Below are 25,836 nucleotides of genomic sequence, written 5' to 3' on the forward strand. Positions count from 1 at the left end.
CTGAATGGTTTAAAATCAGGAAAGATGTGTGCGAGGGTTGTATCCTTTCACCATGCTTACTTAACCAATACACTGAGCAAATAATCTGAGAAGCTGGATTCTATGAAGAAGTAGGTGGCATCATGATTGAAGGAAGACTTATTAACATCCTGCAGTATGCAGATAATACAACATGCTTGCCAGAAGCAAAGAGGATTTAAAATGCTTACCGATGAAGATTAAAAACTACAGCTTTCAATATGGATTGCACCTCAAAGTAAATGAAAACCCTCACAACTGGACCAATAAATAACATCATGATAAACAGAGAAAAGGTTGAAGTTGTCAAAGACTTCATTTTGCTTGGATCCACAATGAACATACATGTAAGCAGAAGTAAAAAAACAAAAACAGAGGATGTGTTGCTTATGGCAAATCTGTTGCAAAATAACTTTTTTAAGTGTTCAAGAGCAATGATGTCACTCTGAAGACAAAGTTGTGCCTGACCCAAGCCAAGGTATTTTCAGTCGCTTCATATGTGTGTGAAAGTTGGATAATGAATAAGGAAAACAGTAGAAGACTCAAGGCATTTGAATTATGTTGTTGCCGGAAAATATTAAAAATACCATGGACTGCTAGAATAACAAACTAATCTGTGCTGAAATAAGTAAAGCCAGAGTGCCCCTTAGATGTGAGGATGGAAACACTTCATCTCACATACTTTGGATATGTTTTCAGAAGGGATCAGTCCCTGGATGGACACCAGGCTTGATAAAGTGGAGGATCAGCAAAAAGTGGAAGACCCCAATAAGATGGATTGACATGGTGGCAATAATATTGGGCTCAAGCATAACAATAATTGTGAGGATGGCACAGAACTAGGCCAATAAATGTTTTAGTGTTGCTGTAAGTCGGAACCAACTCAGCGGCACCTAGCAACAACATCCTCGCATTAGAAACTCACATGAAATTATGTGACACATAATCATAGTTTCTGAGCTATGCCATTACTAGATTATTTGCCCTAAATTGGAGGATCGATTATTTAAATTCAGAATATTCACATTTTATTATATACTTGCTGTACATTTGAATCACATTCTGATTCTTTCATATACCAGCAAATTCATCTGTGAAACCAGTTTCTGTTTTTTTTTTTTTTTAATTCTGATCTAAATATAAATGCATCACATTGCTTGAGAATGAATAGGTATTGCAACAAAATATTACACATTTACACGTGTTCTGTAGTCAAACTCACCAGCCGCTCCTTGGAAACCCTATAGAGGGTCACTATCACTCAGAGCCAACTGGACGGTAGCTGGCAACAATAACATAGTCAAGTGAGTTTGACAAATGATGCTGTATAGTGTTCTACCACATACTTGAATGATGAAGAGCAAATAATGACTCATTCCTAAAAGTTTTCTGATACCAGTTAACTTAGTAACATAAAAATCATTATTTCTGTGCTGCCAGATTGCACTGCATGGCTATGTAAATCGCATTTATTAGAGGAACTGTTAATTTTATCATTCTTGTTGTACAATTATCCTTGGTGTTACAGATCATGGGAATTTTAACTTCACATGCGACTCTTGTTATAAACATATTTACCAGTTGCTATCATAGTTAAAAGCAGCAGCCCCTTTAAACAACTTCTTTCCTTTTCCCCCAGCAATGCATCTATTTGGCCTCAACTGGCAGCTACAGCAGACTGAAAATGACACATTTGAGAATGGAAAAGTGAATGCTGATACCATGCCAACAAACACTGTATCTTTACCTTCTGGCGACAATGGTAAGAGAAAGAATTATATGCCCTGTGTCTTTTTGTCAACATTCCTTTTCCATAAATTTATTTTTACCCTTGTTTGCATCCCATTTTATATGGGAGAAGGAAAAGGTTTTAGAATTACAGATACCATCTTTTCATGAATGCTTTTATTAATTTACTTGAAAGTTTGAAGTTTTACATTTTATTAAAAGAGTAATATGATTTTCTACCTTCTGATTTGTTGCTAAGCTTTTCTCCCTTTCCCTCCTACAAGTGTGTATTCATTTTATGTTTAGTCTCCAAATAAGTTATAATTCAGTGTATCATCTTTTATACTACCTTGGATATATTGTTTTCTTTGTTCAAATAGTATGTGGAGTTGGAATACTATATTAATGTTGTTATAAAAGCTTTTAAATACAAAACACTTGAAAGGATTGCAATCTATTGACCTTTCTCCTAGATACCTTTCCGTAAACATTTTTTTGCATTTTGAGCTAGCAGAGGCTTTCAAATCAATTGGCCCTGAGTTATGAATAAAAAAAATGGAATTGAAGAGATTAAAGAATGCTGTATTTTATTTTTATAATATACTCAGAATATATATGTATAATTATATCATATATACTTAGACATTTTTCTGTGTATATATACACATTTATTTTTTAAATTAATTTTTCTATAAATATCCAATACCAATTATCCTAAAGTCAACTCCAAGGCCACTACTTCATGTGTGTCGTAGTAGATCAGTGCTCCATAGAATATTCAATGGCTGGTTTTTCTGAAATAGATTGCCAGGTCTTTCTTCTGAGGCGTTTTTGGTTGGATTCCAACCACCAACCTTTGAGTTACTAGCCAAGCGCATTAACTGCAGCAATACCTTCTCTTTAAGGACACATCTTGACATTTGGCATACTCTGGCTTTTTACAAACTATCACAATCTTTTATATCTCAAAGCAACCAGATCAAGACAGCTCTTCTGTCCCGTGATATACTGTTCGCCTAATCCCAGCTCCTCTTTCTCTTTGTTCCCTCTTACCTAGTGTACGTGTATGCTGCTGTCACATCAGTTAGGCCCATTTTCATGTGACTAGTTTTGTTACAACATTAGAAAGATGATGAAATATATTGGGGTGGCTTCAAAAGTTTAAGTAAAATGTGATTACCTTAAATAATTATTTAATTTTTTATACACTGGTAACATATATATTAGCAGTTTGAAGCCCATGACAAATACAAAGCTGTGTTTGTCATGGGCTTCTATTCATTGAAGTGTAGACTCTCTCTTAAAGTGGATGGTGGTGGTGGTGTGCAGTGGAGTTGGTTACAACTCATCGCGACCCTGCATAGGGTTTCTGAGGCTGTGTATGTTCATGGGAGTACAAAAAAACTCATCTTTTTCCCGCTGCACAGCTTTTAGATTCGAACTGCTGACCTTGCAGTTACCAGAGTTCCTTCTTAAAGTGAATTGGTGGTGTTGTTGTTAAGTGCCTTCGAGTCAGTTCCAACTAATAGTGACCCTGCTCAGGGTTTCCCAGGAAACCTGGTAGGTCCAAACAGCTGAACTTGTGATTCGCAGTACAGTTGTAAAGTTGGTGAAATGGTACTTTCTCACCACACATGTGAGAGTTCTGGTGTGGCGCTGTAGGATAATGCACTAGACTGCAAGGTCATTTTGAACCGCAAGGTTGGCAGTTCAGACTCATCAGCCACTCCTTGGAAACCCTATACAGGGTTGCTATGATTCGGAATCGACTCGACAGCACTTCACAACACAACAACCTTTTATTAGGAGCTCTGGTAGCGTAGTGGTTACGAATCGGGCTGCGAACCTTAAGGTCAGCCATTCAAAACTACCAGCTGTTCCACAGGAGAAAGATGAAGCTTTCTGCTCCTGTAAAGATTTACAGCCTCAGAAACCCTGTACAGGATTGCTATGAGTCAGAACTGACTCCAAGGCACATAACAACAACAACCACCTTTTATTAGGCTGAAAAATAAAATAGAATTTGGTTGTTTAGCTTTCCAAGTACTTGTAGTGTATGATACTGAACAAACTATTGATTCAGAGATATTGCCACAGCCTTGGAGCTCTCCTCACATCAGCATTCCTCAGCTCACACAAGCCTGCATTCAAATACCGTCTCCCCCACCTATTTAGGTGGAATCTTGGGGACAGTATTTTAGAGACATTTGAGGTAGAATCTCACATGAAAATGGCTTCAGAAATTGCCCTGGCGCTGGGTTCCTCTATAGCAGTGGCATTAGCTGTGGGCCGTGACCACTGTGTAAGAAATCATGCTTCACCAAAACCCACAGACACAAACGCACACATACAAGCATACATATGCATGCGCATATCTGGGATATAGTTACCGAAACAATACATACCCGCATCTTGTGAAATGTCCCATGGCATTTTGTATTCTGTTTGACTGTATTTCCCATTAAAAATAATGCTAGTTACAAAACCCACAATTTTCAAAAGGATTGTGGTCCACAGCTTCAAACATTGCTCTGATAGTTTTGTTCTCTCTAAGAAAGACTGCAGCTCCCCAAGTGACCAGATAATTCATCTCATAAACTTGATGAGTTCTTGTAGAGCAAGTGTACATATGTTTGAGTAAAGTACCCTTTTCTTATCCTTGTAAGGAGGCCTGCAACATGAGGAATAGACACAAAGTAATGGAGATTCAGTTTAGTACTCCAGAGAGGCGATCTTCCCACTTGCCAACTGGACTTGATGATTCCTACAAACGCCCGTGTCTAAAAAGAGAGCTATCTCTGCAGTTGGAGTCCTGATAGGATAAGCACTGGACTGCAAAGTCGGTTCGAACTGCAGGGTCAGTGGTTCAGACTCACCAGCTGCTCCTCAGAAGCCCTATAAAGGATCACCATGAGTCGGCACCAACTCCACGGCACTTAACAACATCTCTGTACTTAGACCTTTTCCAAAATGGAACCTAAATAATAGTCACTTTGTGTTTCTTTTTTTCCAAGTAAAGATTCTTAGAATAAAACTTTTTAATACTTAGTGACCTTGTTGTTGTTAAGTACTGTCGAGTTGGTTCTGATTCATAGTGACCCTGTGGTTTCTGAGAAGCAGCTGGTGTGTTTGAACTGCCAACCTTGCAGTTCCAACGACCTCACGGTCCAGTGCTTATCCTACAGTTCCACACCAGGACTCCTTGGGGGAAATCTAAAAACTACTGTTTTTAGGAATTCATGATGAATCTGCAATACCCATACACAACCACCCATGACTTCCATTTTATAAATTACCCAGAGGAACAGATCACATAATCTCTTTAGAAATTTTAGAAGATTATAACCCCATGAGAATGCCTTAAAATTCAGGAGAGGAGGTAGGGGGTGGTATGATCAGTAGGAAATTAGCTGTGCTAAGCATAATGAGAAAATGACTTCATAGCTTTCCTGTACAACACTCTGATTTATTCAGTTCTGTTTTATTTTATTTTATAAATCTAATTCCAAGGAACAATCATAGTGCTAAGAGCTCAGTAAACTCCCCGCTTGCCTTAAAAGTTAATATTGAGCCAAAGCCTTTAAGTGGTATTTAGTGTTTAAAAGAAGAATTTCTAGTATATGCCATGATCCTTTACTGCTTATTCCTGAGACAGACCTTCTTTGACTGCAAATTGTAGAAATGAGATAGGTCAGAAGTGTGGGGTCTTAGGTAAAAGTGATAAATGTAGATAAAGTGGTAAAAGAAAAAATGTAGCTCAAACACTAGTCTCTTTCCAGAAACTAAGGTTATTTATTCCCTTGGACCCAGGAATTCATTTAGCCTAATTATGTACTGGAAACAATCACACAGGCTTACAGTTAATCCTAACTCCTTCACTTACTAGCTGTGTAACCTTGAGCAAGTTACTTTGCCTTTTTGAGCCTCAATTCCATCCCACATAAAGAGGGAAGAATCATGCCCATTACTTGGATCTCTATCTTAACTATCTTCTTGTTGTTGTTAAGTGCCATCGAGTCAGATAGCGACCCTGTATAGGATTTCCAAGGAGCAGATGGTGGATACTGTCTTACTATATTGTTGTTGTTGTTCTTAAGTGCCGTCAAGTCGGTTCCGACCCATAGCGACCCTGTACAGGGTTTCCAAGGGTGTAAATCTTTACGGGAGTAGAAAGCCTGATCTTTCTCCCGCGAAGCAGCTGGTAGTTTCGAACTGCTGACCTTAAGGTTTGCAGCCCGATTCGTAACCACTACGCTACCAGAGCTCCTTAATATATTAGTGCTGTTATAATAGAAAGTCCACAAGTAGGAGCTTGAAGGAACAGGCATTCATTTTCTCGTGGTTGGGAGGCTAGAAATCTAAATCTAGGGAATCAGCTGTAGGGGAAAGCTTTCTCTGTTTATGTCTGTTCCTTGGTTCCTTGGAGATCTGTGTATGGCATGATATCCCTATCTATGATTCTTTTATTTGTGCCTAATCTGATCTTTTATATCTCAGAAGTGATTGGTTTAAGACACGCTCTACACTGAAGTGGCCTCATACATGTATGGTGCCATTGAGTCAGTTCTAACTCATAGTGACCCTGTATAGGATTTCCAAGGAGTAGCTGGTGGATTTGAACCACCAACCTTGTGGTTAGCAGTCTAGTGCTGATCCTACAGTGTCACACCAGGCCCCCTCTCCTACTCTAATCCTACCCTATCCCTTTATTATCCTTTTGCACCTAGCCTTCTTGAACACAGTGTGTATTTTCATTGTTTTGTTTTCCATTCACTTCTATCACAATCTGGGTTCTTTAGTACTCCTTCCTGATATCTGTCATCCACTACAACTCATTGAAATTCATGTCTTCCGAACTATCAAATGCTGTGTTCATAGAAGCAATAACTACTCTTCCATCTTTATCATATTTGACTTATTCTGGCTACTGTGGTCGTGGTAAATGACTCTTCGGTCCTCCCAAAAAAGAAAAACAAAACCTCCTTATATATGAGGTACAAATAGAAAATAATGGGTGTGTGTATAGGTTTCAAAAGGTTCATGGAAAAGTTAGATCAAAAGATAATGGAACTTTCTACGTACTTTTTGAAGCCCCATTGTATATGTGTGTGCATGTATCAGATTACATAAATACATGTGTCTATACATGCATATGTACTTTTATGTTATATGTCTATGGTTTGTACCATTAAACAAAATCATTTCAATTGCTTTTAAATTATTTTAAATTATTACATGATTGTTTATCATGTATCAGTTTTCTCAGCCACTAGACATGATCAGAATTAGATTTTAGAGGAGGTTGATTATTGTCTTTGAATTGAAGAAATGGGACAATTAGGACTGCAGAAGCATTGAATTTAGTATCATTTACAGTATTTGTGTGATAGTATATAATATCCTTAATTAGATGCTATATTGATTTTGTCCATTAAGTTGTGTGTACAGGGTTGTTATACTTTATTTTATTCCACTTGTGATTTACCACTCTGTATCCACAAAGTTAAGTTATGGTGTGTGGTTGTTTATAGAAAGATATGTTCTCTCAGAGGTTTCAAAGTCAATGTATGAATTCAAGGTTAGGTCATTGAATTGGAGGGTGGGCTATTGATTGTCTATAAATGCCTAACCTTGCTTCCTGGTGTCTTAATTATTAGTGCCTCTATGGGACTTAAAAATGATATGATCATTTACCCTTCTCAACAATTGCAATTAGAGTTTTACAGTTAGATTTTGTTTCTGCCTTTCAGTTTTAATCATTACACACTTGCTTACTCGCATCATAAGCAGGTGGTAAATTCATGCTGTATATGACAAAAATTTAGTATTTGTAACTTTAAGTGGTTTTCTGATATCACAAAATAATTTTCTAACACTTCTTTTTAACTAGCAGTCTAATTTTACCTTTAATACTGTCTTACTTTTGTAACATCTATGGTTGATAAACTATTATTTGTGAAGTGTTTCACGGAGTACAAAGTACATTTTTTTAAGGAATCATCCGTAAAATGTCACTTTATCAATGCATTTTCTTATAAAGTGGTTATCACATGACAAAGAAAGGAATAACAATAGTTTTGTTTTCACACCATTACAACTGTATTTTAAGACATTGAGACTGTTGTGACACATATTTACTGATGAAAGGAAAAGTCACAGTTTGTAGGTGCAAAATCTGCTAGTGGCTCCTACATTCAGGCACAATAGACCACATCGAAAATATCTTCAAAATGATACCCTATTGTGTTTGAAAACGTGGTACATCTCACTCTTGCTGTGAAGGCTTTAATTGGTTTGATTCCTAACCTACAAACTGAGTTTAGAATAACTTCAAGGTGTTCTGTTGCCCTTGTCTCTCTTTTTGTCCTCCACTTTCTGCCTTTTTCTCTTAGTAAAGCTTAGAGACAATCTTATTGTTCCCTGTAATCTTTCCCAGGTTCAGCTCTGGGGGTTTAAAGATGGCATGATCTCAGTAAGGAAGTATAGAGAGCACCAGGACTAGCCTTCTTTTAATTCTTATGAATCCAAAGTTCTCCAGAATTCAGGGCATGATGGCAGGTTTCTGTGTCTAGGCTCTTATCCAAGAGGAATGATGAGCTTCAGATGAAAAGGCTATATAATTATTTGCAAGTTTATCGAACTATGTCAATGGCTTGCTATACTCTAGGTGTGTTTTCCAATCAATAAAGAGCATTTGAAAATGCTAGCTGGAATGGCCACACTTGACCTGGTCAAATTAGAGAAGGATCAGGACATGAAAAGCAATTGTGCAGAATTTTAAAAGGCAAGGCCCCTTCACAGGAAGACTCAAATCCCCTCATAATCAAACTAGAAACGTAAACAAGAATATTGTACTCATCTGAACTGCAGATTCAGTGTACTTAAACAGATACAATTTAGCCATGCTCTTATTTCTCTACATCACTGTCTATAATGAGAGCTAAAGTCTCATCTACCCTTTAGAAGGGACACTTCCTAAGACTTTAATTCAAAATAAATTCATTCTAAACAGTGTAATAATTTGAAGCAAATAGAGATTGATTGCCACTTAAAGATGAGATTAATCTTTTATGGAAAAATCTAGATTATAGAATAGATCAGCGATTTCTAAACTTTTTTGTTCTTGTCCTCCCTAATACAAAATATACATATAAATCTAAATGAACCCTTTTATAAATTTCCCAAGATTGAAAATACTCTTGGTGTTGTTATGTGCCACGGAGTCGGTTCCGACTCATAACAACCCTGCACAGGGTTTCCGAGGCTGTCTCGGAAACTCTGTGTAGAATCGCTATGGGTCGGAACTGACTCGACGGCACTTAACAACAACAATAACAACAAATCTTTACGGGAGCAGTAAGCCTCATCTTTCTCCCACGGAACAGCTGGTAGTTTCGAATTGTTGACCCCGAGGTTAGCAGCCCGATTCATAACCACTACGCTACCAGAGCTCCTTAAGTAATTATTAAAAAATATGTTTTTCTCAATGTTAAATTATGTGTACAGTTTTTAGTTGTATACATTTGACTAAAATTTTAAAAAGCCTAATTATTACATGAATATGCCCACTTCTCACTTGTCAACATGAGGTTGTTCCAAAAAAAAAAAAAAACGTGCTATGAAAATGGAGGATAACTACATCATTAAGAATCATGGCCCAGAGAAGATGACACTCAACTTTAATCATCACAGCCAGCATTAATCTCACCCTGCATCTCAGCATTTGTTGTTGTGAAGTGCCGTCGAGTCGGTTCCAACCTATAGCGACCCTGTATAGGGTTTCCAAGGAGCAGCTGATGAGCTTGAACCGCCAACCTTGTAGTTCAAACAGCTTTGCAGTCTGGTGCATTAACCCACAGCGCCACACTAGGACTCATTGCTGCCAGTCGTATATTGTTAATGTGCCAGATAATCGATTATTTTCTATAGTCCTAAATGTAAAAAGGTAGGATAATGAAATAGTACATTAGTGAGGAGTAGGTATATAGTGTCAGGAGAGATCAGTCCCTAGAAAAGGACATCAGGCTTGGTAAAGTGGAGGGTCAGCAAAAAAAGAGGAAAACCACCAACAAGATGGATTGACACAGTGGCAGCAACAATGGGCTCAAGCATAACAATTGTGAGGATGGCTCAGGACCAGTCAGTGTTTTCTTCTTTTTGCATAGGGTCATTATGAGTAGGAACTGACGGTTAATGCACTGGACTACAAGGTCAGTTTGAGCCTCAAGGTTGCTGGCTTGAGTTCACCAGCCACTCCTTGGAAACTCTATACAGGGTCGCTATGAGTCAGAACCGACAACACTTAACAACAACAACAACAACATGGTGTCTTATAAGCGTTTTGGTAATTATTAAGCATAAAAAGGAGAAACATTTCTTGAAAATGCTTCTCTTATGATATGAATCAGGATGCTTTACAAGTACTTATTTATCCATATGGAGTTCTGGTGTGGAGCTATAGTAGAATAAGTACTAGACAAATAGGTTGATTTGAACCACAAAGTCAGTAGTTCAAACTCACCAGCCAGTCCTTGGAAACCTTATACAGGGTCGCTATTTTGGAACTCACTTGATGATACTTAACAACAACAATGTGTCCATATATTCAGAAGAAAGACGAGGCTTCCAGCTGCCATAAAGATTTACAGCCTCTAAAACCCTTTACAGGGTTACTATGAGTCAGAACCAACTCAATGGCACATAACCACTAACACCGCCATCATCCATAGATTGCTTATATTACTTATGGGAAAAAGCAAAATCCATTATCAATTCTATTTTTGTTTTCCTTTTTTTAAAACAAGGATACTGAGAAAACTTGCTACATACAGAATAGATGAGAATGGAAGTATTTTTACAGTGACTCCATTCAATTGTTTGAAATCATTATTACTCATATGCCAAAAATAACATGATGATCTGATACAAAAATAGTGTTGTAGTTGTTGTTGGTAGGTGCCCTCCAGTAGGTACAGAATGATAGCTACCTTATATACAACAGAACGAAGCACTGCTTGGTACTGCGCCAACCTCACAATTGTTGCTATGCTTGAGCCCATTGCTGCTGTCACTGTGCCAGTCCATCTCGTTGGTGGTCATCCTCTTTTTTGCTGACCATCCACTTTACCAAGCATAATGTCCTTTTCCGGTGACTGATAATATGTTTGAATTATGTGAGACAAAACCTGGGCACCCTGCCTTCTATCTTTGCCAATGTCTTCAGTGCACTTTGGATTTCTTCCTTCAGTAATATTTGCTTTTGATCATATGCTACCTCTTAAAATGGTTGGACATCGACCATTTCTTTTTGGTACAGTAACTGTGTATTCCTTCCATCTTCTTTTGATGCTTCCTGCATTTTTCAATATTTTGCTCATAGAATCGTTCAATATTATAAGTCAAGGCTTGACTTTTTTCTTCAGTTCCCTCAGCTTGAGAAATGCTGAGCATGGTCTTCGTTTTTGGTCTTCTAACTTCAGATCTTTGCACATTGCATTATAGTATTTGAGTTTGTCTTCTCAAGCTGATCTTTGAATTTTTCTATTCAGCTCTTTTACCTTCTTTTTTTTTTTTTAATTAAATGTTTTTATTTTGGATTGAGTGAAAGTTTACAGGGCACATCATCAGCTTCACATTCAACCATTCATATAGCTTGTTTCATTACATTGATTATTATCCCCTCCATATATCATCAGTTAACAGTGTTTCTCTCTATCCTCTTTAGCTTTTTTTTTTGGATGGGGGGGGGGGGGGGGGGGGAACTTGCCTTTTTGGAATTTACAGTCTCGGCTTTTAGGGAAGGTTTTTACATTTGTCTGTGGATATCCAGGGCTCATGTATGAGATTACTAACAAGCATGACTGAATAATCAGATGAGGGACAGTTTGCTATGTCTACTAGATAGCTAAAGTCTGATCCTTCAACAACGCTTGGGCCTACAGGGGCTTGGCCTCCTGACCGGGTCTGCACGGTCTGCATCCAAATCCTCCTTATTTATTGTTTGTTTAAGGATTTTATGAGAGAAATATTGAAGGATGCAGAAAGTATCAAAGGAAATGGAAGTAATAAACTGAGTCACTTTACCAGCAAGAAATGGTCGATGTTCAGCCATTTAATGGCAGCTAACAACAACAACAACAATTCTATTCAGAATTTTAAAAATAGTTTCATGTGCAAGTTAACCTAAAGTCTAAAATTTATCAGAAATGTAATATGAATGAAGTATGAATGAAGAATACTCTGTCATAGTATCCATGACAATTTTGTCTTACTAAAATTAACTATGTATTCATGATAAGAATCAGTAATAAATTTTTGTCTTAATATAGTAAGCTTATTAGAGTCTCTGATGTAGTGCATTAAATTAATATAAATGATTTTGTGCGAAGTAAAACAATTAAAATCTTAATTATTTAAAATAATAGTTTGCTTTAATAACAAAGATTATACTGATGATTATATAAAACACATGGGTTTGGAATCATTTCCTTTGATTATTTGAATCATTTTCTTCACTGAGACTTAGTTTTCTCTTCTGAAAATAAAATCGACATTACCTTTATTATTTTGAAGTTTAAACCAGATGAAATAGGGAAACTGCCGGGTAGATCATAGGGTCTCTTCCCTTTTTTTTTTTTAATCCCTCCTTGATCTTTTCCTTTCCCCTTCCTTAATTACTCAATAAGTGCTGTTGTTTGTTGTCGTTGCTTCAGCTCTGACTCATAGTAACCGTATATATAACAGAAGCTACATATGGCCAAGTCCTGTGCCACAGTAAATGCTAATTGATAACAAAAACCAGTGCCTGTGTGGAAGCATCCTTCATCAAAAGTAGTAATTGTTCTCAGATATCTAAATGTTTCTAAGAATAAAGAATGATGTCCAGTTATGCAGCAAAATAATCAGTATTGTGGGGGTTTTTTCTTGACTATATACTCCAGTTTTTTTCTAAAATGAGCATGCATTACTTAGTAAAACAAATAATTAAAATTAGTATGAATAATGCAGTCTTGAATCTATGAGTTAATATATAAACAATGATTACAGTGGTTACTTTAGTACAATTTGAAATTCTATTTCCTAGACCCTTTTATAAAGACTTCTGATGGTTCAATGGTTATGTGCTTGGTTGCTAACCAAAAGGTCAGGGCTTAGCACCCAGGAGCCACTCTGCAGGAAGAAAGACTGGTGGTCTCCTTCTGTAAGATTACAGTCTGAGAAGCACTATGGGGCCATTCTCTCTGTGTTACAGGTCGGCTGTGAGTCAGTATCAACTCAATGGCACACAACAATAGAATCTTTTACATTACTAAATTGGTTCAAGAAGAATAGACCTGATAGCTGAAGGGTTGTTAACTGCTATGATTAAGTGAAATGGTAAAGAATGTCCTTTTATTCAGCTTCCTTGTACAGGCCCCTCCTGCCTCATACCTGGGTTATTACAACTCTATACCCATTTGTCTCTCCACTTCCAGGCTTCTCACACTACTGCACTATAATGTTCTTGAAACAATGATTTCATTTCACCTTTAACCTGCTCAGAACCTTTAATGACTCTCCATTTAGCCATAGCTGTCCTTTGTAACTGATGGTACATGTATCATTCTGTGGGATACAATAGTCCAGGTAGAGAACAACTGTAACATTAGCTAGTAATATGCAGTCCCTCCAGCCTCACATTTATCTGTAAGTATGAATTTGTTGTGAATTGCTCTTCGTGCCATAAACTGGATATTTGCCATACCTGCATGTTCCTTAGTAATACTGAATTCTATTTCTCCTGATTACTACCCTCCATAAGCTACCCAACCTTCCACCATCCCAATACACATACACATATATCTCAGAAACACCTAAGTGACTTTGTGCCATTTAACTATAATTTAACCATAATAAATTTATTAAAAGTATCTTTTTTAAAACCATTCCATAAATTTTTGACATAGCCATGGACTGCTAATAAATATATACGTCTTCAGGGGGGATAAAGGAGGAATAATGGTCTTTGACAGAGTGAAAATTCAAAAACTCATTACTATGAATTATAAGGAGGAAAGAACAAATTATTCAACCTGACATTCAAGGCCCTCCACAAACTGATATCATTTGCCCATTCTAACCTTATGTCCTTTTTCTCCCATGACAAGCCAATCAATGTCTTCCATTCATTCTACTGAAGGCCAGATACTGCAACAGCAACTGCAACTTTATATGTAACATCTCATGTCATCCCTGTTTTAGTGTCATGATTGCATTATCAATGCCCCCCTCCGTTGTTTTTTTTTTTAAGAGTTTTGGTATCTTCCTTATGATTGCATAGCTAGTGAGTGATGGAGTCAGGCTTGTGTATCACTCTCCTAGGATAAGCACTCTACCACATGGTTGGTATGAACCACAGTGTCACTTGTTCAAACTCACCAGCCACTCCTTGGAAACCCTGTATAGGGTGATGGTCAGCAAAAAAAAAAAAAAAAAAAAAAAATCCATCTGGCTGGAAAAGAAGTTAAGAACATTGACTTTGTTATTGGTGTTGTTAAGTGCCGCTGAGTCGGTTCCTACGCATAGTGACCCTGTATAGGATTTCTGAGGAGCAGTTGGTAGGTTTGAACCACCGACCTTATGGTTCTCAGTCCAGTGCTTATCCTACAGCACCACATATTACTTTCGGCTGTCATTTAATTAATCAGTTTGGAAATATTGTCTCCTCAACCAGATTATTAATTGCTTGATAGTAGAAGCCATGGAAATTAGCTTAGAAAATGTATTCTGCCTCACAGCAGTTCAATAGAACAGAGAAGAACTGTTCCCTATGGTTTCTGAGACTGTAAATCTTAATGAAGCCAACTGCCTCACCTTTCTTTCACAGAGCAACTAGTGAGTTCAAACCACCAGTCTTTCGATTGACTGGCTGATGCTTAACCCACTTCACCAACAGGGTTCCTATGTCTCTAGTTAGGTACTCAAGAAAAAAGGAACCCAATGCTCCATTGTTAACTACTTGCAGAGAATCAGATGACTTTCTCCTCTGTCATTAAAATAAGATAGTTGTAAACGCTATGGTTTAAATTTACTATATTAAGTCTGCTGAATTTTAAATTTAGCAAATAGTCTCTGTATCTTCAGTTAGTTTAATGTTAAAAAGGAGAAAGATAAACTCAGAAGTAAGTCATCTTTGTTAGTGCTTTAAAAGGATTGGGTTGATTGAGGCTAGTTTGCCAGTTTCATTCTGTCCCTCATAGACCCTTTGTCTATAAGAGAAAATGCCGTGCTATTTCTAAGTAAACTGTAAAACCTCTTCTCCGACTCAAAGTCACTAAGAAAGAAAGAATATTGGAAATGAAGGGAAGAAAGGGAATACCATACCAAAAAAGAGGAGGCTCAGATCTGTTCCCTAACTAGGCTATGCAGAAAGAGAGGAAGTGGTCACTACAAAGAGGCAGACATAAGGGAACAAGAGATTTAGTTCTTACACTTGAAGGTCATTGTAAGGAGTAGCATAAGTGTGCTCACTATGGATGAAAGCGAGTTTGAGATGAGGGATAAAAGAAAGAGGGGAAAATGCAGAAGCCTACATCAAAAACTTTACTTATAAGAATTTACATTTACCCCTCCTTCCCTTCCGTTCTCAATGCCTGCTGCTATTTCTTTAGCTCCCTTCAAACGTCTGTTTTTTCATTCATTCTAATACAGTTTAGAAAGAACTACACAAATTGATTGGTTAGGTTGTTGTTTGCTTAAGGATTGATTTGGAAATCTCCATAATCCATTTTGCCTTACTTTACACTTTGCATTGCTAAGGGTATATTTAGAATGACTGATATTTACCAGACTTAAATCTCTCCCAAGAAATAACAAGATTTATAATTTGTAAGATAATTATGTTTCAAGTGATCAAGAAATATTGGAGGTGTGCAAACAGCTTAATTAATAGGTGGCATACCTTGGGAGAAGTCAAAAGATTTTGACTTAAATATTTGTTGTTGTTGTGAAGTGCTGTCAAGTCAGTTCTGACTCATTGGAACCCTCTACAAGGTGTCTAAGGAACAGCTGGTGGGTTTGAACTGCTGACCTTGTGATTTGCAGTCCAGTGCTGATCCTACATCACCACATCAGGAGTTGAAAACAACAATATCCTACCAAAAAAGCTTTTGAAGTGAAAATTAAATGAGAGCATTTCATTTATCAGAAGAAGATGAGAATTTTTCAAAAAGAAGCTTGGGTGTGTGTGGCTTCCTTGTTTTTTTCTTCCAATTTTTTTTTTTCCTTTGACAAATATCTGAATTAATTAATTTTCTTAATCTCTTCAGGAAAATTAGGTGGATTTACACAAGAAAATAACACCATAGATTCCGGAGAACTTGATATTGGCCGAAGAGCAATTCAAGAGGTTCCTCCTGGGATCTTCTGGAGATCACAGCTCTTCATTGATCAGGCACAGTTTCTTAAATTCAATATCTCTCTTCAGAAGGATGCATTGATCGGAGTATACGGCCGAAAAGGCTTACCACCTTCTCATACTCAGGTAAGACTAGGCATTGTTGCCAGTAAAATGAGAACCGCTACTTTGCATTTTTTAAATTTCTCAGTTTCTTGCTGAACACAAATCTGTTTGTTTAACTGTTTGACCACATTTATATTGATCTCTTACAGTGGAGAGAATTTTGAATGTGGGTTGCACTTACTTTGAGGTTTTTGAATCAGTAGTAGGAAGAACTGCATTTTTTTCTAACTTGTTTTGATCATTATTGATTGATGAAAAGGGGCTAGAATTTGTTAGTAACTTAATGAATATTGAGCAATATCTGAACACCTCGAAAGCATCATGGATTTTTCAAGTTTTTTACAAAGAATCAAGGATAATTTCCGATGAGATTATTCCTTTCATGTTATTGAGGCATAACATAATTTCAAACATGTACTCATTCTGTGGAAAATGTGTATTTTTTTAACCTTGCTCAAGTTATAATCTTGACAAAGAAGCTATGGGAGCACAAACATGAATATAGTGATAATAACTTTATCAATCCAAGTCACTATTCTTTATCTAAAAATGATGAAAAGTAAGATAAAGAGACCCAAGAGTTCTATAAATAACCAAGTGTGATCACATTAGTGTGGCACGCAAAACAGTTCATATATTTTGTATCATGCTTTCCAAAAATCTTAGTCAATTCCCATGTATGAAAATAACCCCCATGTAAGAATAACAAATGGAAAGCTGCTATCAATAATTCTGTAAGCTTTTTTTTAAAAAAATACTTTACTACCAGGTTGTTGTTATTGTTAAGTGCCATCAAGTCAATTCTGACCCATAGTGACCCTGTATAGGGTTTCCAAGGAGCAGCTGGTGAGCTTGAAGCATCGACCTTGCAGTTCAAACGACTTTGCCGTCTGACGCATTAGTCCATAGTGCCATACCAGGACTCCTAGGTTATGTTGTATAAATTAGAAAATGTGGCCTAAAAGAGACCCTTATTTTTTTAGAGAAATTATTTAAATTGTTGTTGTTAAGTGCTGTTGAATCAGTTCTGACTCTTAGTGGCCCAGCATAGGACTTCCAAGGAGAAGCTGATGTGGTTACCAGACAGTGCTTATAGTATAATGCCACAATTGGCATCCTGGTGTGGCACTATAGAAAAAGCACTGGACTGCTACTGAGAGGTCAACAGTTTGCACCCACCAGCCACACCTCGGAAACTCTATACAGAGTCACTGTGAGTTGGAACCAACTCGATGACACTTAACAACAACAACAACAGCACTATAAAATTGGAACTCAGAAGTTTCTCAAAGTCTATTATGTTAGCAAATGGAGGCGACTCAAAATATTATACACCCTCTCCTCGTTATCAGCATGATTAGACCCAAAGATCAAGTTGTGATGCAAAAATCAACATCATGTGAAAATGAAAGATGACCACAAATTACTGAGCATCATGTTCCAGCTAAGTTGACACATAACCTTAACAACCAACATTATTCTCACCTCACACCTTGGCATTCATTATAACCAGACATACATCATTAATGAGCAGCATAGTCCGTAGATTTTTTTTACTGTGGTCATAAATACAAAAATGTTGGGTAATGAAATAGTTGTTAGCTGAGGAGAGGCTATAGTTGGTTAATTAAAATTGACAATTTGAGTTTAAATTTATATTTGATCATTAGTTTATTTTCCCATGAAATTTCATCCTGATTTTAGCTGTAGGATTTTCATATATGCTTTTATTCTATGTCATTTTGTGGGAAATGCTTTATATATAACCTAGGAATAGAAATTGTGCAAAAAATTTATCTTATAATAATAATCACATTTTTAAAGAAAGATGAGTAGGACAGAAAATTTGAATGTGTTTTCTTTAGTGACACTGGATTTGGGAAAGTTTCGTAAGCATATGAATTACATGGTGGGATGGTGATGGTGGTTGTGTGACGTGGAGTCGATTCCGACTCATAGCGACCCCCCAATAAGTTTTCCGAGCTATAAATCTATATGGGAGCAGAAAGCCTCTTCTTTCTTCCATGGGATAGCTGGTATTTTCAAACTGCTGACCTTAAAGTTAGCAGCTCAACTCATAACCACTACGCTACCAGAGCTGTGGAATTTTTGAAAATAATGTATTTGTGTCATTGTTTTTCAAGTTTAACATTTTTATATCTAGCTTATTAAAGTAAATGCCTTCAGTCCTTACACATCAGATGTTTCCTATTGTATATAAAAGTGTCCAATTTTAAATTTCAGGTTACAATTAAACTTTACTGTAGCTCACTATAATAAACAGATTTTTAAAATGAAAGTAAGTCTTTACAATTTCAATTATAGCAGACAGAAGATTACATTTATAACAATAGTCAAGTAAAATTAGAGGGGGGGGATTTCTCCCATTGAAACCACATGATAAAATTTCTTTTATATAACTCAAGAAATATGTCTAAGCTAAATACCATATAACCTATAAATTTCCAAAAAATAATTTCAGATAAAAACTGTCTATTGTGAAGCTGCGCATTAAAGGTTTATTTAAGGATTTGGGTTGACTCTTTCTAAGCTATATATACCATTTAAGATTAGGAAAAGAAAAGGTGCAGCTTTAGGTTTTCTCATAATTCTTCTCATATTTAAACACAATATACTTGATAGGCCCTTTGCTTTTCTATCACAATATATGTGTTTAAGTAGGCTATGCATTTCTTAAGCTTCACAGTTATTAGAGTTCCTCCCTCTGGTTTATTCAAGATCAGTAGAGCAAACAACTGTTTCTGAGTTCAGTGTTTAAACATGGAATATTCTATAAAGCAGCCCAACTTGAACATTTCTCTATTTCTGAGGCACCTTAAACAACTCAACCTGAAATCGTTAAAACTGGCTAGCCATTCTGAATAGTCACTTGAGTTTTGAGAGTCTTAGTGACCCTTTATAAAGCTGTCCATTTGATTGTTGCCAAGGAGTCAATTGGTATTCTTTTCCCTAATGCCCTGGACACTTAGAAGCCTAAGGAAGTAATTGCAGTCTTTAGAGTGAATTGTTCTTGTTAAGTGCCGTCAAGTCAGTTCTGACTCATAGTGACCCTGTATAGGGTTTCCAACTAGTGGCCGGTGGCTTTGCATTGCCAACCTTGTGGTTCACAGTCAAGTGCTGATACTACCATGCCACACCAGGAGTTGTGATGAATAGTGTACTGTAATGTTGTAGGAAATTTGTATGAAGCCTGATTTACAATGGAGATCTAGAAACACATGCACACCCTACTGCTGTTTGACCTTGTGACCTTGAAGACGTCATTCAACTTCTCTGGGTTTCAGTGTCCTCTGTAAAACGAAAGAATCAGATCAGATCATCTTTTATCTCTTCCTTTTCTTAGGTCCCAAATGATACACAATTGAGAATGTTAATTTTGACAGGGATTCCAAAAATTTGTGGAAAAATTAAACTGAAAGATAATGTAATTTTTTCCACAAAAGAAGCCCTTCAGTATGAAAAACGTGATAAATTTTTCCTCTGTTGGCTTTATAAATGATTTTGTTAATACATAAAAGTATAAAGAAAGCAATTATCGATGAGAAGGATGCTTAAACTGTGTAGATTTGGTAACATTAAATCACATCATAAGAAAATTACCTTTAAGGGAGCTTCCATTTTATATGAAACCTATATCAAGTATAATGATTTGATAAAACTTTGTCTTATGATTGCTCCGCCAAAATAGTGAGACTGAAGAGTCAGCCCAAGGTGTGGCTCTGTGGAATAAGCACTGGACTTCTAACCACAGGTTGGTGGTTCAAACCCACCAGCCACTCCTCAGAAACCCTATGCAGGATCTCTGTGAATTGGAAACAACTCCATAACATTTAATAGCAAGAACACAAAGTAGCATAAGATCTTAAGACTGGAGGTACAAATAATCCCTTTCCCTTTCCCTGCAAAAAATCCTTGTCTCCAGTTTATGAGTAGGTATTAAGAAGCAAAACTCAAGTATGCCCTGAAGTGTCTACTTTAAGAATAAAGGTTATTAAATATTCTCATTCCATATTTGGTGGCTACTTTTGATCAAGATTGTTAAGTATTGTGTAAGGAACTTGTCTTTAGTTACTTGAACAAACAACAACAACTGATGTCATGTATAAACAAACATGCAAAGACTCCTGCATTAGAAACTGTCATTAGTTGTCATTGAGTAGACTCGGACTCATGGGGACCCCATGCATAAAGAGTTTAACTGCTCTTGAAAATAGTGTTCTAAAGGCTTTTGCTTTGGGGGAGCAAAGGCCTATCTTCTGAGGCAACTGTCGATGTATTTGAACCAAAAACCTTTGCATGTAATCCAGCACTTAACCCCTTGGGCCACTCAGGAATACCTAGAGAAGAGTAAATGGGTACGTGTTCAACAACACCTAGCTGCTCCCCTCCACCACCAACATATCCATCACTCCAGATTATTTTATCTTTCAAAGATTATTTTATCTTTCAAAGAATGGTGCAAATAGTGATTTCTCTAATAAAGGTGATGATTGTAATGATGGGCTTGAAAGACCATTTAAAACTCTAAAATGCCTCCCTTTTGCTTTTTTAGTGACTGTGTTTAATGTTACCAACCAAAAACCCAACCCACTGTGTCATCAGGTCAATTCTAACTCATTGTGACCCTATTAGGATTTCCAAGGCTATAAACCTGTACAGGAGCAGAAAGCTGCCTCTTTCTCCTATGGATTCGAATTACTGACCTTGCGGTTAGCAGCCCAACCCATAACATACTACTCCTCTAGGGTTTAATATTGTTGCTAAGTACTGTCGAGTCAGGTCTAATTCATAAGCGACCCTGTATAGAGTTTCCAAGGAGCAGCTGGTGGGTTTGACTGACGACCTTGTGGTTCAAGGCTGATCCTACAGCATCACACCAGGATTTAATGTTAAGGGGAGAGAAATGCTTTTTGCCATCCTAATATAAATCTTTTAATCAGATTGAGAAAATGAATGGCTTATTTCAGATAGGCACCTTTCAAAACTCCTGAATCAATTTTCTTCTGATAATTCTGGAACTGAATTCCAGCAGAATTTTTATCACACAAAAATCACCAATTGCTTTATATTTAAGAATTTTAAGTAAAAAACAGAAGGAGTGTAAATTCCATCCAATAGTAAAAGTAGAGATCTGTGATTCATACAGTAGCAATTACCTAACTGCAATTCTCGAAAACCTCAATTTTATTTCTAAAATCCTGATTTTATTCCATTTTGATTATATTAAAGGATTCATATCATAGTCTTTTCAGTAAATAGATAAAATTCCAACTTAAGAAGTCTCTTAGAAGGTAGATTAATGTAGAGTAATGTAATATTGATAATTTAAATATATAGTACTATAGGGTACTTTTCTCCATAAACATATATCTCAGAAATAAAATGAAACTGAATAAGAGTACAGAAACTGAATCATTACATATATTATAATGTTCTTTAAAAGGTTTGTTGAAACTGTGTTGAAGTTTTACTAGTATTTCACTGCATTATCTCTAGTTACAAAATTGTGTCCCACTGCTGGTAATTACCTAATAGCTCACCGGCTGCTCCTTGGAAACCCTATACAGGGTCTCTATGAGTCGGAACTGACTCAAGGGCACTTACCAACTAACGCTTATGGGGTCCTGGTGTGGTGCTCTAGGATACGCACTGGACTTCTAACCATGAAGCTGACAGTTCAAACCCACCAGTTGCTCCTCAGAAACCCTCTATAGGGTTGCTGTGAGTCAGAACCAATTTGACAGCACTTAACAACAACAACTAATCGTAATCACAGGTCTCTGGGTGGTACAGCCATCTGTGCTAGACAACCTAAAGGTTGGCAGTTTGAACCCTCCCAGTAGCAGCACAGCAGAAACACCTGGTGATCTCCTTCCATCAAGATGACTGTCCAGAAAGCCCAGTGGATACGGCGTTCTACTCGGTAACCCATCAGGTTGTCATGGGTTGGAATTAACTCAAGAACAGTGGGTTTGTTTATTTGTTTTGTTATTAATTACACTTTATTTACGTTCTCTACGTGCATTTTCCTGGCCACCTATTGTTCCTGATTAATCTTACTGAAAGGAAATTAAAGTTTAATGATGATTGACTTCCCAAAAATAATTGGGCACATTTACTGTTATTGCCACTCCTTTAGACATATGATCATAGACGTAAAGGCATCTTGCTATGTGTTTTTAATGTAACTAAAATAAAACCCCTGGGTTCTCTGTGGTGATTGGGGTGATTATATTAGGAACACATAGAGTGGAGAGAGTGGAGTGATGGAAACAGTCCAAGCTTTGCAGCAAAGTACGCTTGTGTTCACATACCAACTCCACCACTTACCAGCTGTCTGACCCTGCTTGAGCTCCTCAAGTTTCAATTTGGTTCATCTTTGAGGTGTAAATATTAATGCCTTCCTAGAAGGGTTGTTGTGAGGATTAAAAATAATCCTGGCATTGAGTAAGTAATCAATAGTAGTTGTTACTACATGAGTATTAAATAGAAAGAGAAAACCTTATCAAATGGTCTAACTAAAATAAGCCTGCTGAGTTTTGAATATGAGCACATTTTAATTTATGTTTGCATTTCCCAGCTGCCTACATTCACCACATTACCCAGTAAGGGGTAAAAAAAAAAAAAGAAAGAAATGCTCTGTGTAGCTTAAATAAAACAGCACATACAAAATAGGATAGTTTTACATCATCCCTGTAAATATTAAGCACACAACACTTCTACCATTTGGCCCTATCTATCAGGACCTCTCTTCCATCATTGTATTTATTAAGGAAAGGAAGAAAAGCTTGAAGGACAACAAAGGAAGACAGAACCACATCATGCTATTTCTGAGTATTAAAGTTTTGCTTGTTCTCATCCTCAGTACGATTTTGTGGAGCTTCTGGATGGCAGCAGGTTGATCGCAAGAGAACAGAGGAATCTGCTTGAGTCAGAAAGAGCTGGGCGACAGGCAAGATCCGTGAGTCTTCATGAGGCTGGCTTTATCCAGTACTTGGATTCTGGAATCTGGCATCTGGCTTTTTATAATGATGGGAAAAACGCAGAGCAGGTGTCTTTTAATACCATTGTTATAGGTAAGAGCAGTTTTGAAAGCATCTTTTGTCAGGCCTATAGCCTAACCAGTGTGTTGAATGGAAACAAAAATGCCCTCACCAATTCTGAGAGCTTTCCGAGGTGTCAAAGCCTGAGTTAAAAATGTGAGAAATATTTATAAATTGTTTATGTATGAATATGTGACAAACAATGAAACACTGGGAGAAAATACTATTTGAATGCTAATGTGAAAACACTTGAAAATGTCTGCATTTAAAATGGCAATGTTTTGCTGTACTGTCTCCGTAATCTAGTACAAATGAGTCCTGTTTTGGGTTCCGGAAGTAGTCACTCATACTTCTTTCAACACACAACTAAAGTGATCAAAATGACACAGTTTAATTTGGATTGTGGTAAGCGGCAGGCTATACAACAAGTGTTCCTTCACTCTTTTCTTCAGAATCCGTGGTGGAGTGCCCCCGAAATTGCCATGGAAACGGAGAGTGTGTTTCTGGAACTTGTCATTGTTTTCCAGGATTTCTGGGTCCGGATTGTTCAAGAGGTATGAGAGTTAGATTCCTTTCTTAAGCCTATATAAATAAGCTGTAGAAACACACGTAATTCAGAAAACAACCAAGACAGAGAAGAAAAGGTGGGGGACTGGGAAGAACTGGCATCCTACTTGTTCCCAAGATGTGTCTTTTCTTTCATAAGGTCGATTGAAAATGTAGCTGTTAATTCTCGTGTCGTGTTTTATTTCAGCAGCCTGTCCAGTGTTGTGTAGTGGCAATGGGCAATACTCCAAGGGCCGCTGCCTCTGCTTTAGCGGCTGGAAAGGCACCGAGTGTGATGTGCCGACGACCCAGTGTATTGACCCACAGTGCGGGGGTCGTGGGATTTGTATCATGGGCTCTTGTGCTTGCAACTCAGGATACAAAGGAGAAAACTGTGAAGAAGGTAAACATGTCAATATTTACAGAAGTGTATTGTTATCCTTATAAAGAAACAAATTATTTCTGTAATCTTTAGCTTGACAGATGAATCTTTTTATATGCTTCTTTATAGAAGTCACTTTGATTTCCATATTTATGAGTGCATTGTTTTATTAACAATTTAATACAAAGAACAAATACCAAAGAGCCCTTTTTTCAGTGTGTGAACTTTTTTTCCCACTGAAAAACATAAGCAATTTGTGCCTTAAAAATCACTGTATCCTGGTGATTTTTTTAAAACAATGTGTTTACATTGATGTTAGCCTTGTAAATGGAGCATTTTGGTGGAGTATACTATACTAGTGAAGAAAAGTATAAAATCAGGGTTTGTTCCAGAAGTGTATATAATGTGGATACTCAAGATGCTATACTGTAAAGTACAACTGAATTGTTTTTGTTTTTTTCAAAAAAGCAGAAAAAGCACCATTTCCTTTCTTCAATCAAATTGATTTTATTGATCTACGCACACAAAGTAATGCAATTAAGTCTCCGGAATTAAATTTTCAGGCCATTGACCCTACAAGTGTAAAGTTTTATTGAGTCAAATTGCTAAATTAAATCTCATCATCTAAAGCACATTAAACTGAATTAAGAAGGATAGAGAGTATGCTACTCATTTATTTCTCACACAGTTTGAGGGTCCCATACAGCTGTCAGTATTCAGTGGTCCTGGATTAGGTCATCCGATCCAGATGGTTTTAAAGAAGCCAATACTTATTACTGCTCTCTGATTAGGCAGAACAAAGAGCATTCGTCTGAAACCTCAAGTGCAAATGTGTACAATTCATGAAAATTACAAATCCCTGCAGGAGTCTAAATTACCTAAATGGTGTTCAGCTTGTTCCAAATTCTGTATTGTAAATGCCTTTGTATTTTCAGAACCAAGTTCTTGAAAATGATAGGCAAATATTTGATCATCTAAAACATTCATACAAAGTAGACTGGGATGTTCATGTTTAGTCTGCATATTCGATGGTATCTTCTAGATTGAATCATAGATTTGTTCTCTTCTCTTTACACTAGCTGACTGTCTAGACCCTGGATGTTCTAGTCATGGCGTGTGTATCCATGGGGAATGTCACTGCAGTCCAGGATGGGGTGGTAACAATTGTGAAATACTAAAGACCATGTGTCCAGACCAGTGTTCTGGTCATGGGACATATCTTCAAGAAAGTGGTTCCTGTACTTGTGACCCTAATTGGACGGGCCCAGACTGCTCAAACGGTGAGACTAATAAGTTATAATATGATTTGAGTGCTTCATATTCTGTTTAGATTAAGATTTAATGTTCTCACTTTTCAAATGCTACTTTAATACAAATTTTAGTAAATGATTATAGAAATAAATATATGTAATAAAATTCAGTTACCTTATAAAAAAGAAAGGATAGGAGGCTTGGCCAATATATTATTAAAATTTACCCTTAATATTATTGGAAAGAATAATCTTTCATTTGTGCAAGATCCTGACTTTCTAGCTCTCACTATATAAAGCTACTAATCCAAACTAGCTTCCTAACAGACCTGAGTACTGCTTGGTATA

At 36.9% G+C, this 25,836-nt stretch overlaps 1 protein-coding gene across 1 annotated transcript in view; it reads left to right on the top strand.

The window, feature by feature from the left end:
• The window catches only part of TENM3 (teneurin transmembrane protein 3), a 672,586-nt gene that overhangs the window by 486,103 nt on the left and 160,647 nt on the right, over positions 1–25,836 (top strand). The window contains exons 5-10 of the mRNA XM_006834421.1: positions 1,658–1,780; positions 16,053–16,267; positions 23,133–23,343; positions 23,763–23,864; positions 24,065–24,259; positions 25,318–25,518. Coding sequence (XP_006834484.1) covers positions 1,658–1,780; positions 16,053–16,267; positions 23,133–23,343; positions 23,763–23,864; positions 24,065–24,259; positions 25,318–25,518 — 1,047 coding nt within the window. The remainder of the gene's footprint in view (positions 1–1,657; positions 1,781–16,052; positions 16,268–23,132; positions 23,344–23,762; positions 23,865–24,064; positions 24,260–25,317; positions 25,519–25,836) is intronic.

Source organism: Chrysochloris asiatica, unplaced genomic scaffold, assembly GCF_000296735.1.
Source record: "Chrysochloris asiatica unplaced genomic scaffold, ChrAsi1.0 scaffold00011, whole genome shotgun sequence".
NCBI lineage: Eukaryota > Metazoa > Chordata > Mammalia > Afrosoricida > Chrysochloridae > Chrysochloris > Chrysochloris asiatica.